Source organism: Geotrypetes seraphini, chromosome 15, assembly GCF_902459505.1.
Source record: "Geotrypetes seraphini chromosome 15, aGeoSer1.1, whole genome shotgun sequence".
NCBI classification, from domain to species: Eukaryota; Metazoa; Chordata; class Amphibia; order Gymnophiona; family Dermophiidae; genus Geotrypetes; species Geotrypetes seraphini.
Genome location: NC_047098.1, coordinates 54,829,371 through 54,842,944, shown reverse-complemented (window position 1 = coordinate 54,842,944; position 13,574 = coordinate 54,829,371). Strand labels below are relative to the sequence as shown.

The window sequence follows — 13,574 nt, the reverse complement described above, 5'->3', positions numbered from 1 at the left end:
GGATTTAGGGACAAGTATTTAGATAAAGAAAACCCAGACATAAATAGGGGGCACCTAAAAATTTTGACACCTAAGTCCAAGTTAGGTGCCACTGGAAGCGATGCTATAAACAGCGCCTAACTCAAGACTGACCGCTGCTTTGTCCTGCGTTGCTTATTTATAGAATCAGGTCCTATGTCTCTAATTACATAAACTTGCATGCTCAAATCCCAAAGCATGCAACGTCAAGGGGGCATAAATCTGGGAGGAGCAGGGGGAGGGGTGGATGCATGTCAGGCAATTAAGCATGCAGGTCATAGAATGCTCAAACCAAAAACTGGGGCAACTACTGTGACCCTGTGGAATGGGATTCCCTCTTGTGTTGGATTTGGAATGCTTTTCTCCTTCCAGATTTTCTGAAAATCTATGAAAACACCGTCATTTCAACAGTTCTTAGAAAATTGGTTTTCAGGAAAATTAGTTATCTTCTCTCTAGGATGTCGGATGAGGGTCTTCATTAATAAGTTATTTTCTCTCTAATCTACCTACTTTTACTATCGATTTTTATGTGAACTGAGTTGAGCTCCTTTTGGGGAGATGACACGGTATATAAATCCAAGATTTAGATTAGATTAGACATGAAAGAAAACCAAACCAAAAACACCCACTGTTTTTCCTATCAACTCTTTTTAAGAGACCACAAACGGGGGTCAAGCCCCTAAACTGGATACCTCTTGCGTTCAGTCACAGCACTTTTAGTTAATTATTGGTGCAAAACACTTTCCACTCTACATATAACGCTTCCGCTCTTCTATAAATTTGTAAAGTACTCAGTACACTTATCTTGCAGATACTCGTGGGTTCTGATGCATTTCGCCAGACGGCTCCCTCAGAAAATCCACTTCCAACACAACTTCTTTTATTGAAGTGGTCTGTACAAAATAAACAAAAAAACAGCTCTAAATGTTTAATCCAGTGTATCTCAAACTGTGTGCCTCCTGAGATTTCAAGTGTGCCGCAGCACACTGAGGAGGAAGAGAGGCACCTGCCAGCTGACTTCCCTACGCAGTACAATGCCAGCGCTGCCCGATTCGCCGAAGACCTGCATGTTTCCCCCTTCTCTCTAGCGTCCTTCAGCTTCCCCCCTGGCCTCGCCTTTAACGCTAATTACAGCAGCCTGCAGAGGATCACCAGTAGGTAAAATGATTTTATTTTCAATATAGTGATTGAAATGTGTCAGTTTTGAGAATTTATATCTGCTGTGTATATTGTGTGTATATGAAAAATAAAGGGAAAAAATAGCATTACAATTAGTAAAGGGGATGGGATCTGGGGTAGAGCTTGGGTGGGCCTAGGGAGGTCTGTGGTTGGGGTACTCAGTTGATATTTGTTAGACTTAGGGGGTACTTAGCTTGAAGTAGTTGAGAAACACTGCTGTAGGCAATCAGCTAGCGCCAGTGCCTCTCCTTCTCTCCGGCCCTCTTCCTTGCTGGCAACCCCTACTGGCGTCTCAGGGCCCATCTGGAGGGCCTCTGCACATGCACGGATGTTGACGTGACGATGTCATGCATATGTGTGATGTGATCACGGTGACGTCCGCGCACCTCTGGGTTCCTCAAGCCATGGCCACTACCTTTAGTGTGCCCTGGCTCGAGAAAGTTTGAGAGACACTGGTTTAATCCAATGTAAAACAACACTCTCAACTAACAGCTCACGGGGCAGCTGGAGGGTACCTCATGTTCTATCTGATTTCTTCATTTTGAACCTTGCTCGGAACTCTCCACCTCCCTCGTATATCCAGGCACCGCCCAGAAATGACATCATGAGTATGGATTTTTTGGGAGATGCTCAGAAGCTTGCCATGGATGTAAGACTGGTTGTAGCCAACCTTACTTGAAAGGTATCTCAGGCTCTGATGCTCAAAAGGGTTCTCAGGGGCTTCTACCAATCCCAGTAGCAGCCACCAAGAAACCTATGCAAATGCATTACACGGAGTTCATTAGTATTAAAATGAGCACTCTTTGTAATGCACAGCAGGGAACGCCCACCTCTTACCTTGCAGCGTTGGGATACTTACAGGAGGCTCTCGCTTATAGAATTGCCCCCACAAATACCAGGCTTGAAGAAAACACAGGTAGAAATAGGGTCCCAAACTGGCCAAAAGAAGGAGAAGCTGATGAGGGCAAATCGGGCCAAAAGAAACAGTAAGTGGCAGCTTCAGAGATAAAATAGGCTTCTGTACATTGGGAGGAGTGTGTGGCGCAGTAGTTAAAGCTACAGCCTCAGTACCCTGGTGTTGTGGGTTCAAACCCACGCTGCTCTTTGTGACCCTGGGCAAGTCACTTAATCCCCCCATTGCCCCAGGTACAATAGATAGATTGTGAGCGGACAGGGAAAAATGCTTGAGTACCTGAATAAATTCATGTAAACTGTTCTGAGATCCCTTGGGAAAACAGTATGGAAAATTGAATAAATCAATAAATAATTCCTCCTAAATCCTGATCGGTCTTTGTTTTTGGACTCCAGCTCTGTTAGTGCTGAGGCTTTATTTTGCAATTAGCTTGGAATTGTACCCTTTATTTTGTAACCCTTCAAATCTCATTCAGCCTTTTACTGTAAGCCCTCTACTAGAACTCTAATCGGGGGCCCAAATCCAGCCACCAGCTGTTGCTGCTGGACTGTGAGCAAGACTCCCTAAGCCAGGCATCAAGTTTCAAGTTTTATTTGAAATTTGATTCATACGCTTATCAGTATTTCTAAGCGATGCACAAATGAAAAGGGACATAACATACGTATTCGATTTCATATAAACCAAAAACCAAAACAATTGACTGACCAAAAACTTGAGGAAAAGGGGAGGAACTACAAAGCTTGATAGGACAGAGTACATTTAAGGTATGAACATAAGGGAGGGGATAAGATGAGAATAAGGATTAAAATCAGAAAAGACTTGGAAGCTTAAAATAAGAAAGAGTCTAATGCTGCCGAAATATCCAATTATTCTTCAAAGGCATCCTTGAAGAGAAAACGCTTCAAGTCCATAGTCTGTGATTGAGAAAGACATAAGGGAAGCTACTGCTTGCCCTGGATCAATAGCATGGAATGTTGCTACTCCTTGGACTTCCGGAATCTTTTGTTACTCTTTGGGATTCCAGAATCTTGCTATTCTTTAGGATTCTGAATGGAATATTGCTACTCCTTGGGTTTTGGCCAGGTACCTAGTGACCTGGATTGGCCACAATGACAACAGGCTACTGGGCTTGAAGAACCATTGGTCTAACCCGGTAAGGCTATTCTTATGATCTTAAACTTTTAAATCTGTCTAGTGATGTGTCCTCTCGGAGATAGATAAGTAATAAGTTCCAAATTTGGTGGGCTGCGACTTTGCCTGCTCAGGGAGGGAGCAGAACAATTGACCTGGGAGTCAAAACCCAGATTCTTGTCATAGTACATGACAACTAGATAACAGGTTTTTCAGTATTTTCATAATGGCTTAAGTTTTCTTTATTTTGCCTCAAGAGTTTGAATAGTGTCTCATTTGCAACACCTACTGTGTATGCAAAGTATGTTCTTAATCAATAGATATATGCAAATGCATCTCCAGTATCTGAATTCTATTTAAATATATAAGCCATAATATTTTCTGCATTGGAGCTGCATGCCAACCTGCTTTAATGCCATGAGACAGAGAATGATAGAAAATAAAGACCGCGTGGCCTGTCTGGTTTGTCCATGATGGTCTGACTTGACTTGGTGATTGCATTTGAGCAAGTCAAAAGGCTTATTCGCTGTCGCATTCTCTCTTCTCTAAATTAATGAGACTCTGCTGTCAGCTTCAGTTTAATACTTCATCTGTGTGAATTTTCCTTTCAGTGCTTCCTGTTTGCCCAGCTACCTGCTTTGTCTATTGTCAACCCCTTGCCGTAGTTGTTGACATCACTTGTTGATATCTGCTTGAGCTTTGTCGTAGCTATTGGTATAGTCTTAACTCCCCATCCCCAAAAGGGAAGGCTTTGCTTCAAGTTTCAGCAAGGGCAGGATTAGTATATAAGCAAACTCAGCACATGCCTATAGCTAAAATATTTATGGGGGATCCTTTCAGATATGCCAACTCAAGTCTCCGTCCCTTGTATCTTGCTGTGCCACATGCTTGAAACAACCTGCCTGGCTCGCTCTGTCTCTGGCAGTATTCAAATCCAGACTAAAAACCCATTTATTTGAAGATGCATTTAAATACGGACCCATCCAACATATCTGTCTGTCATTCCCTTAATAGTCCCCTACCACCTCTGTGTGTCTGTCATAATTAGGTTGTAAGTTCTTTTGAGAAGGGACCATCTCTTGCATGTACAATGTACAGCTCTGTGTGTGCCTGATAGTGCTATAAAAATAATAAGTTGTTGTTGTTGGTTCCTGACAGAATTCAGGTCTGGTGAGTAATCTTCTAGCACAAAAGAGTGGGAAGAAGGAGGACCAGAGCCACCACTGCCATCGGAGGTCTTTTTGTTCTCCCCACCCCTTGTGCATTGTCCTCCAGTCAGCAGGAGTCAGTGAACACCATATCTTAGCTGCTGCTTCCTCCTTTGCTGTTCTCTTCTGCAGTTTAATCCATGTGCCCTGGTATCAGCTCCCTAATTCAACTTAATTACGGTATATGCTCATCATACAGTTTATTTATATACAGTTAATCCCAAAAGATTCAAACGCTTAAGAAATAACACATTGTGCATGAAATTAATTAAGAAATATCATTTCTTGCCCTTACCATTTTCTAATTCTATGTTTATATCTATTGATAAAATTTTCATGGAATTTGTATGTCGATCCAAACTCCCTAGAATATCTTTGTCTAAGCTGAAAAGACCTAAACATTTAGGGAGAGTTGGATTTCCAGACTTTTCTCTCTATGCCAAAGCAGCTTTAATATGAGGAGCCAATTCATTGTTTGCGGGGGTCTTTTAGAAGTAGGGAAATCCTGGATTCTCTACAAGGAGAACTGTTCTAGCAATTAGTAATGGAGTTCACACGAGATGGGGGTCATACTGGACTTACAAATGGGAAAAATGTTTCTGATGTTACAGTGGGTGATCATCGGCGTCCAGTGATCACCGTATGGTGTGGTTTAACATTAAGACAAGTGTAGAGAGGGCTCATTCAAAAGTAAAGGTTCTAGACTTTAAAAACACTAACTTTGTTCAGATGGGGGATTATGTCAAGGAATTGTCTGGATGGGAACATCTGGAAGAAGTAGGAGAGCAGAGGGCAACAAACCATTTTGTAAGGAAAGTAAGTAAAAGTAAGAAGAAAAGAAAGCCACTTTAGTTCTCAAAAGTAGTAGCTGAAAAGGTAAGAAAAAAAGGTTAGCTCTCATAAACTACAAAAGATCACAAAAAGAGAAAGACAGGCTAAAAAATCTGGAAAAGTTAAGAAAAGCTGGTCGAATAGTCAGGAAAGCAAAGATGCAAATGGAAGAAAACAGCTGACAATAAAAGGGGTGGGGGAGAGGGACAAGACATTTTTTTTAGAAGTTTACAATAAACATAAACATATCAGTGATAGGAAGAGGTGCAAAAGTGGCATTGTGAGACTCAGAAGTGAAGCTGATATAGATAAGGCAGCGGCAAACTTACAGGAAGGGAGGGAGGGAGTACTATATACTGCAACTTACAGCCTTCTCTTAAGATCTTCAGATGTGCTCCTTATAGATTTTGTGCTTCTTGGCTTTACCCTTCAGACGGCAAGAGCCACCGCAGCCGACAGGCTCTGTGCTGCCACACAAATGTGCACTCCTACCTGTGGCGCACGGAAAACGGGAGCACGCAGGTGGGAGTACGCATGCGCGCTTAGGGTTTTATTATATTAGATATTGACAAACTGCAAGGTTTAAAAAATAGCTGCTTCAGCTTTTAAAATATAGTATGTATTAGAAGACTTTAGGGCATTTTTTTCCTTATGTTTTAAATTTAAGGTTACGGTTTAAATTAGTTGTTAAAAGAAACTGTTTAAAACAACTAGGACCAATATTCAGTATTCAAAGCAAGCATTAGAACTGAGAAATACAACTGCTTAATATGTAAACCGCTTTGAATTTGGTTTTAAAACTATAAAAAGGTGGTATACAGGTCACTCTCAGTTAATACTGGAATTTCTGTCAGGTAGCCAGCCTCCAGCCAATTTGACCATCCATTAGTTGACTTTTGATCAGTAAATGAGTACTTGGCCTTAGCTGAGGAGTCAAGATAACTGGGAAAGGCAATGGCAAACCACCCTGCTAATAGCCTGCCAAGAAACAGCAGTGCAAGTGGCAGTCCCCTATGTCATTCACATCTTGGTACTTGAGTACAAAAGGCTGTGTTTACCTTTACAAAGTATATGGAGCTCTTTACAGAAGCACATATAACATAGTCCCTGCTCCTTGTTGCTTATAGTTTATTCAAGACAGACAAGAGGCTCTGAAAGAAGATGGCAAGGCAATGATAGAGAAGATCTAAAGTTGGGAGGCTATAGTTGTGATTGAGGAAGGGACAGCTTTTCATTGAAGTATTTTAGGAGTTAATGTAAGAAAATCACCAGTGGAATGGGTGAGGGATTTTTGACAAGCGTTCTTTAAGACAGATCTGTACTTGAAAAGCAGTTCCTAGTCGCCACCTGGCTGCTGATTTACAGCTGGTAAAGTTGGAGGGTACACGTGTGCGTACATATATTTAAAATGATATTTTTTAGATGGCCTAGGTTGGCAGGCTCTCATCTGTTCTACTACTTGCCCTGTTCTACAGGTTCTCGCTTGGTTTGAGGACAGCGAAGATACCACCACTGCGTTTGTGGAGCCAATTGTGATCATTATGATTCTTATCGTTAATGCTGTTGTGGGGGTGTGGCAGGTATGTGGCCGCCTCTTCCTTATGGTTTCCCTGCTTTTTATTCTGAAAACCTCAAAACATAGGAATAAACTTGTTGACCTTTCCCATCTTGGTGCTGTCTTTCAATGAAATCTTTGAAAAGGACATGTGAAGTTCCAGTATCACAGAGTGAATAAACCTGACCCCTGTGGTATCATCTTAGATACAGCCCCTGCTCTATCCCTGGATAAGAGCCACTGGCTGGGTCTATCTGTTGGACAGTGCTGCTGAAAATTTAGTCCCTACCTCCTCGCTATCTAAATAGTACCAGAGTGTGGACAGTGCTTGGAGTTATCCTATTGTGGTGATGTTCAGCCCACCATACAGATGACCTATCTTAATATTGCTGCTGAAAATCATTAGTCCCCACCCCCATGCTATCTGTCCTGGAGGACCACCAGCCACTCAGGTTTTCTGGATAGCCCTAATGAATATGCATGGGGCAGATTTGCATGCCTGTCATCTCCATTATATGCAAATCTTTCTCATGCATATTCATTAGGGCTATCCTGAAAACCCGATTGGCTGGTGGTCCTTCAGGACCGGGTTGGGAACCACTGATCTAGATTGTCCACACTGTGCCCTGATACTGTTGTTGGAGTCATGTTGTTGTAGTGATTACAATTACAATCATTGTTTGTATATCTCAAGTACCTTTACAAATTTCATTGTGGTTTACAGATGCACACCTTCTTCCATATTCGCGGAGGTTAGGGGCAAAGCCAGCCTGCGAATAAGAAAAATTTGTGAATAACTTTAAGGCCAACTCTTACCCACCCCCCACTTCCCAGACCTCTGCACACCTTACTTAGGGCCGACTCCCACCTCCCGGATCTCTCCACACCTTACTTTTAGAGTCTGGTGGTCTAGTGGTGAAGTAGGTCAGGAGCGATCTTCCTTCCGTGCAGAGACGTAAACAAAGATGGCTGCCGTGAGTTCCCATTGTAGTCTCGTGAGCTATGGGAACTCATGGCAGCCATTTTTGGTTGTTGCTCTGCACAGGGCAGGAGCGTAGGAAGATCACTCCTGCCTCACTTCACTGCTAGACCACCAGGCTTTAAAAGTAAGGTGTGGAGATGTTCAGGAGGTGGGGGTGGATAAGGGTTTACAAACCCGTGAATAACTGAAGTCGTGAGCCCTAAACCTGCAAATATGGAGGGGAGGGTGGGGGGTCCTGAAGTAAGAGTGGAGACATTATCCAGAATAATTTTGTTAGTAAAAAAAAGATGAACTGTCTGGACAGCTTAGTACAGCAAAAAGGCTGTCCTAAATTGTCTGAATAGTGGACTGACTATCTCTACTATCAGGTTAAAGTCACCAATCACCAATATATGCAAATGCTAAATATCTGGATTAATATATACTGCCATGGTTGCAAATTAAAAAAAAAATAAACACTGGTTATGGCTGCTCATATTGACGCGAAGGAGTGGAAAAGTCCAAAAGAGACTGGTGAACTTAAAGTATTTCACAAACACCCTTTATTTCATAAGAACATAAGAACTGCCTTCTCCGGATCAGAACCATGGTCCATCGAGTCTAGTGATCCGCACATGCGGAGGCCCAGTCAGGTGTACACCTGATGTAGTTTCCGTCACCCATATCCCTCTATGCCTCTCGTAAGGAGATGTGCATCTAATTTACTTTTGAATCCTAGAACTGTGGATTCCGTAATAATCTCCTCTGGGAGAGCATTCCAGGTGTCCACCACTCGCTGCCTGAATCAGAACTTCCTGAAATTTGTCCTGGACTTGTCACCCCTTAGCTTCAGTCCATGTCCTCTTGTCCATATCACGTTGAACAATGTGAATAATTTATTTTATCCCAGGACAAGCAGGCAGCATATTCTTGACTGATGGGTGACGGCACCGACGGAGCCCCGGTACGGACAATTTTAGAGTGATTGCACTCTAAGAACTTGGAAAGTTCTAGTAGGCCGCACCGCGCACGCGCGAGTGCCTTCCCGCCCAACAGAGGCGCGCGGTCCCCAGTTTCTTAGTTTCCGCGGAGCTAAGAAGACGCGTTTCTTTCAACGGCTGTTGAAGACTTTTTTGATATCGCCTTCCCGCTCGCATAAACCCTTATGGAAATATTGTTTCCTTCATTTTCTTTCCTTTCTTTTCTTTATATAAAAAAAAAAAAAACTTTGGGTTTTTTTTGTTCAATTCTTTCAGTTTCGCCCCGGCGGGGCCTGTTGCCACCATCGAGGCCTCGGCCTTCGATTTGGCAGAAGCCGTTTTTACCTTCATGCCCCCTCAACCCGGGTTTAAGAAGTGCCAGCGGTGTGCACGACCAATTTCACTCACTGACCCACACAACTGGTGTCTACAGTGTCTTGGTCCTGACCATCGAGCGTCTACCTGTACCCGCTGTGCGACTTTAAAAAAGAGAACTTTGAAAAACCGGCAGATCCAACAGCAGTTATTATTTGGTGCCGAGATGTCTGATTCTGCGGCACCGGCCCCGTCTCAGTCGGCACCCACCTCATCGACACCGCGCGATACCGCGTCGGTGTCGCATCCCTCAGGTAAGCCGGCCATGTTGACTGGCTCCCATCAGGTTGTGTGTGTTCAAGTGCTGGACTATGTTATCTTTAATCATTGCTTCAACCATCTTTCCAGGGACAGACGTAAGACTCGCAGGTCTGTAGTTGCCCGGCTCGTAGTTACACCGACTCGACATGTACATGTTTTGGCCTGAATGGCATGGCTCAGGAGTCTACAATCATAGAAACATATATTAATAAACATAAATTCATAATATTCCATAATGCCAAAAGAAGGAAAAAGGAAAAGACAAAAAGAAAAATGGAAGGAACAAGTAGAAAATTTATATCGAAAAGCATACTTTGTTTTTATGTTTTAGATATGATGTATTTTTATGAAATTTTAATGTGATGTGTATGTGATGGTGCGTTCAAATTTGATCTTTTCTATGATATGTTAACAGTTCTCTAAATTTTCTTCACACTTCTACCTCTAACCCTCTGTTGTAGTTCCTTCCTATTTCTTCTACTGTAAACTGCGTCGAGCTCTACGAACGTGGAGATGATGCGGTATACAAACCTAAGGATTAGATTAGATTAGATTTAGTATGCTTTTCGTTCAATAAAATGCAGAAAAGCACCATTACACAGTGTGACCTCCCTGTGGACTTAACGGTGGCAGGAAAGCAGATAAGACTGAATAACAAAAAGTAGGCTGAAGACCTATGATTTTTTTTCACCTTTATGGGATTTGTAGGAAAGAAATGCAGAGAGTGCCATTGAGGCACTGAAGGAATACGAGCCCGAAATGGGGAAGGTGATCCGTGCAGATAGGAATGGAGTCCAGCGGATTCGAGCCCGTGATATTGTTCCTGGTGATATTGTGGAAGTGGCAGGTATGGGACAAATTCCACCCCCTCCTCCCTTTTTGAAATCCAGACCAAAGTCTGAAATTAGATTTGGGGGCAAGGAAGATTTAAAACATCTAAGGGCAAAAGGTCACACCAATGCTTTATATGGAATTATGTGTTTTTCTGTAGCCAGGTTTGCTTTCCTGATTTTTCCCAGGATTTGGTTTCTTGCAAAATTAGGAAGGCCAAACTGGCCACATAAAATGATTTAATCACCATCTGTTAGAGAGCAATTTTCAAAATGAGTTCTGTGAACAAAAGCAGTTCATCATCTGCCAAAAAATGTTTTTTGAAAATTGTTCACCTGTATGTTGCATGATGTTTGCACATTTACTAATGCTGCTGTTATCCATATTTGTTTGAGGGGGTGTTCCTGGGGGTGCGGTTGAGACAGGGTCTCAGACAATACACTTAGGGGGGCCCTTTTACTAAACTTTGCACATGCTAATGGATAAGAAACCCATTTTATATCTATGGGCTCTTGGCATTTAGCACACGCTAAGCTTTACTAAAAAGAGCCCTTTAGTTCTTCATTTTCAAAAGTATGCGCATAATTTTAGAGAGAGAAAAAAAATAGAACCTGGAAGAAGAGGCACAAGTATGTGTGGGTACTTTACTCTTCTGCAGTTTTCAAAGTAAAAGTACACACAGAGTTTTACTTTGAAAATTAGTACAAAGTCCTTGTATAATAAGTATCTGCAGACTGTAGGTACGAAGACACTATAAACATTAGTCTGTTTATATCATGGGTTGTCCTGAGAAGTGCAGAGTCTGGCATAACATAGCACTGCCCTTTCAAGATTACACTGAGGATGAAGGAGAGAATATCAAAACAATGGGAAACAAAGAACAGAGGAGGCCTTTCTAAGATGGAACACAAAAGACAGTTTGGGGTATTAGGTTTCTAGAGGGTAATGTTTCATAGAGATATCCATGCTAAGAGATGCAAGGTCATGCAATTGGGCTGCAAAAACCCAAAGGAGCAGTAGTTTAGGGGGTGAAAAATGTATGTGCATGACAGAAGTGTGGGACTTGGTATGACTATGTGATGATCTTAAGGTAGCCAAACAGGTTGAAAGGTGACGGCAAAAGCTAGAAGGATGCTCAGAGAGGAAGAGCAGGAGGTGTTTTCAGTAACTCCTGCTCCCAACTTCAAGGTAGGGGGGCACGGGGGCCTGGAGGGGAGGGGTAAAGGGGCATTTGAGGGGGCATCCAGTGCAGGAGGGAGTGGGCATCCTTCCTGCTTTTTTTTTCTGGGGGGAGGAAGTCTTTCTAGGCAGGAGGGAGAGGGTATCACACCTGCCATTTTTTTCGGGAAGGAGGAAGGGGACAGGCAGGTGCCTTCGGGGCAGGAGGGAGTGGGGATCCCTCCTGCCTTTGGGAGGAGGGGAGGAAAGGAGGTCTTTCCTGCCATCTTTTGGGAGTTTGGTGTCCCATTAAAAAATGCCCCCCCCCTGCTTTTTTAATGGGACAGGTGGTGCACAGAACATCTGTTCCATTAGAAAAAGGAAAAAAAAAAAAAAAGCAGAAGCCCTGACAGCAGTGACAGGAGGCTGCTTCCCCTGTCACTACTGTTAGGGCTCTGCATTGTGTCTATTGCTCACTGAGTGATTGAGTCGGTGGGTTTGCATGCAAACTTGATAGTGAATCAATCGCTGTTGGAAAATCGGCCAGAGAATCAGCCAACAGCGATTGAGTCGCTATCTTTAGTGAATCTAGCTCTAAGTGCCAAAGACACAGGATTCAGTTTGCCTTGGCTGATAGTTTTAGCATAAATGAACAAACATAAGATGATCACCATGCTGACATATGAACTATATACAAAAGGGAGAGTATGGCATAGTGGTTAGAACTACAGCCTCAGCATCCTGAGATTGTGGGTTCAAACTCCACACTGCTCCCTGTGACCCTGAGCAAGTCACTTAATCCTCCACTGCCCCGGTTAGGGAAACTGCTTGAAGTATGTAAACCGCTTTGAATGTGGTTGTATGACTACAAAAAAGCGATATACAAGTTCCGATCCCTTTCCCTTTTAACTTCTGTTGCTTCTTAAAACAGGGCTTTGAAAGACTATTGAGCACCCTAAGTGAACCTTCAGCTTTGCAGTTTGCACTCCCAATTGATCATCATGTTCCTATACCCCTCTCCTTGAGTTTTTGAGAATCAAACTCGACAGCCGTGATCATCCCCAACACATTCCTGCTAGAACAATCCAATGAATGGGCTATTTGAAAATAGCCAAATCTGCCTGCAAGTAAAAATACATGCAAATGATTTTTGGAGTTAATGGGGGGGTCTGTCAAGACCTTCCGTTTTGCCTTGACTGTAGCTGTTCTTTGCTGCTGCTCAAGACAATTGTCTAGTCAAATGGTCACGCTGGCCCTGTCTTGAAATAATGACTTGTGTTGGAAATTCATGGCAGATGATGTTTTGTCAACCTTTTAGTCTTGTGGTGAATTGGAGCTGTACCTTTGTTGAGGAGAATAATATTTTTGTTCTTTTTATTTTCAGTTGGAGACAAGGTTCCTGCTGACATAAGAATCACTGAGATCCGTTCTACAACTCTTCGGGTTGATCAATCCATTCTGACAGGTAAACAGTGAAGGAACAAACCCCTGATTATTTCACAATAGAGACTTGCTTCGATTCAGAGCACAAGTTGCTAAGGTGGATCTGCCCATCCCATTGCATACAAGTTGGGGGTGATTGTTGCCTGCAGTGAGATTCATACGTTCTGGAGCGTGAACTATATATTGCATTTTGGTACTAGATCCTCAGTATGTGTCACATCCGCTATAATAAAACCCTTAGCGCGCATGTGCACTTCAAACTCCGTGTTTCCGTGCCACGCATGCGCAGTGCCTGCCTCAGCTGATTTCCTGCCCTGATATCCAACGCCGGCTGACTTTCTGCCTTCTGACTATGCTGCTGCTGCCGGGACGCCTCTTCTTCTCACCCCTGAACCAGCAGCGGCAGCAGCCGCGGTTTCATCAAGCAGCCACAGGGCATTTGCTAGGCCAGCCCACTTCGATAATGCGAGGCGGGCCAACCTAGCAAAAGCGCCGAAGCTGCCCAGCCTAGCAGCTGCTGGACAGGGAGCAGGGAAGGGAGAAGGGGTACTACTGGACAGGAGGGAGGTAAAAGGAAGGGAGAAGGGCTACTGCTGGACAGGGGGATCAGGGAAGGGAGAAGGGGTATTAATGGACAGGGGGGAGGTAAAAGGAAGGGAGAAGGGCTACTACTGGACAGGGGGAGCAGGGAAGGGGTGCTGCTGGACAGGGGGAGGTAAAAGGAAAGGAG

The 13,574-nt window shown here is 43.4% G+C and overlaps 1 protein-coding gene across 3 annotated transcripts in view; it reads left to right on the top strand.

Annotated features, from left to right (window-relative positions):
• The window catches only part of ATP2A3 (ATPase sarcoplasmic/endoplasmic reticulum Ca2+ transporting 3), a 252,918-nt gene that overhangs the window by 92,108 nt on the left and 147,236 nt on the right, over window positions 1–13,574 (top strand). For all 3 annotated transcript variants that reach the window (XM_033921665.1, XM_033921666.1, XM_033921667.1), the window contains exons 4-6: window positions 6,756–6,860; window positions 10,121–10,259; window positions 12,786–12,866. In XM_033921665.1, the coding sequence (XP_033777556.1) occupies window positions 6,756–6,860; window positions 10,121–10,259; window positions 12,786–12,866 (325 nt within the window). The remainder of the gene's footprint in view (window positions 1–6,755; window positions 6,861–10,120; window positions 10,260–12,785; window positions 12,867–13,574) is intronic.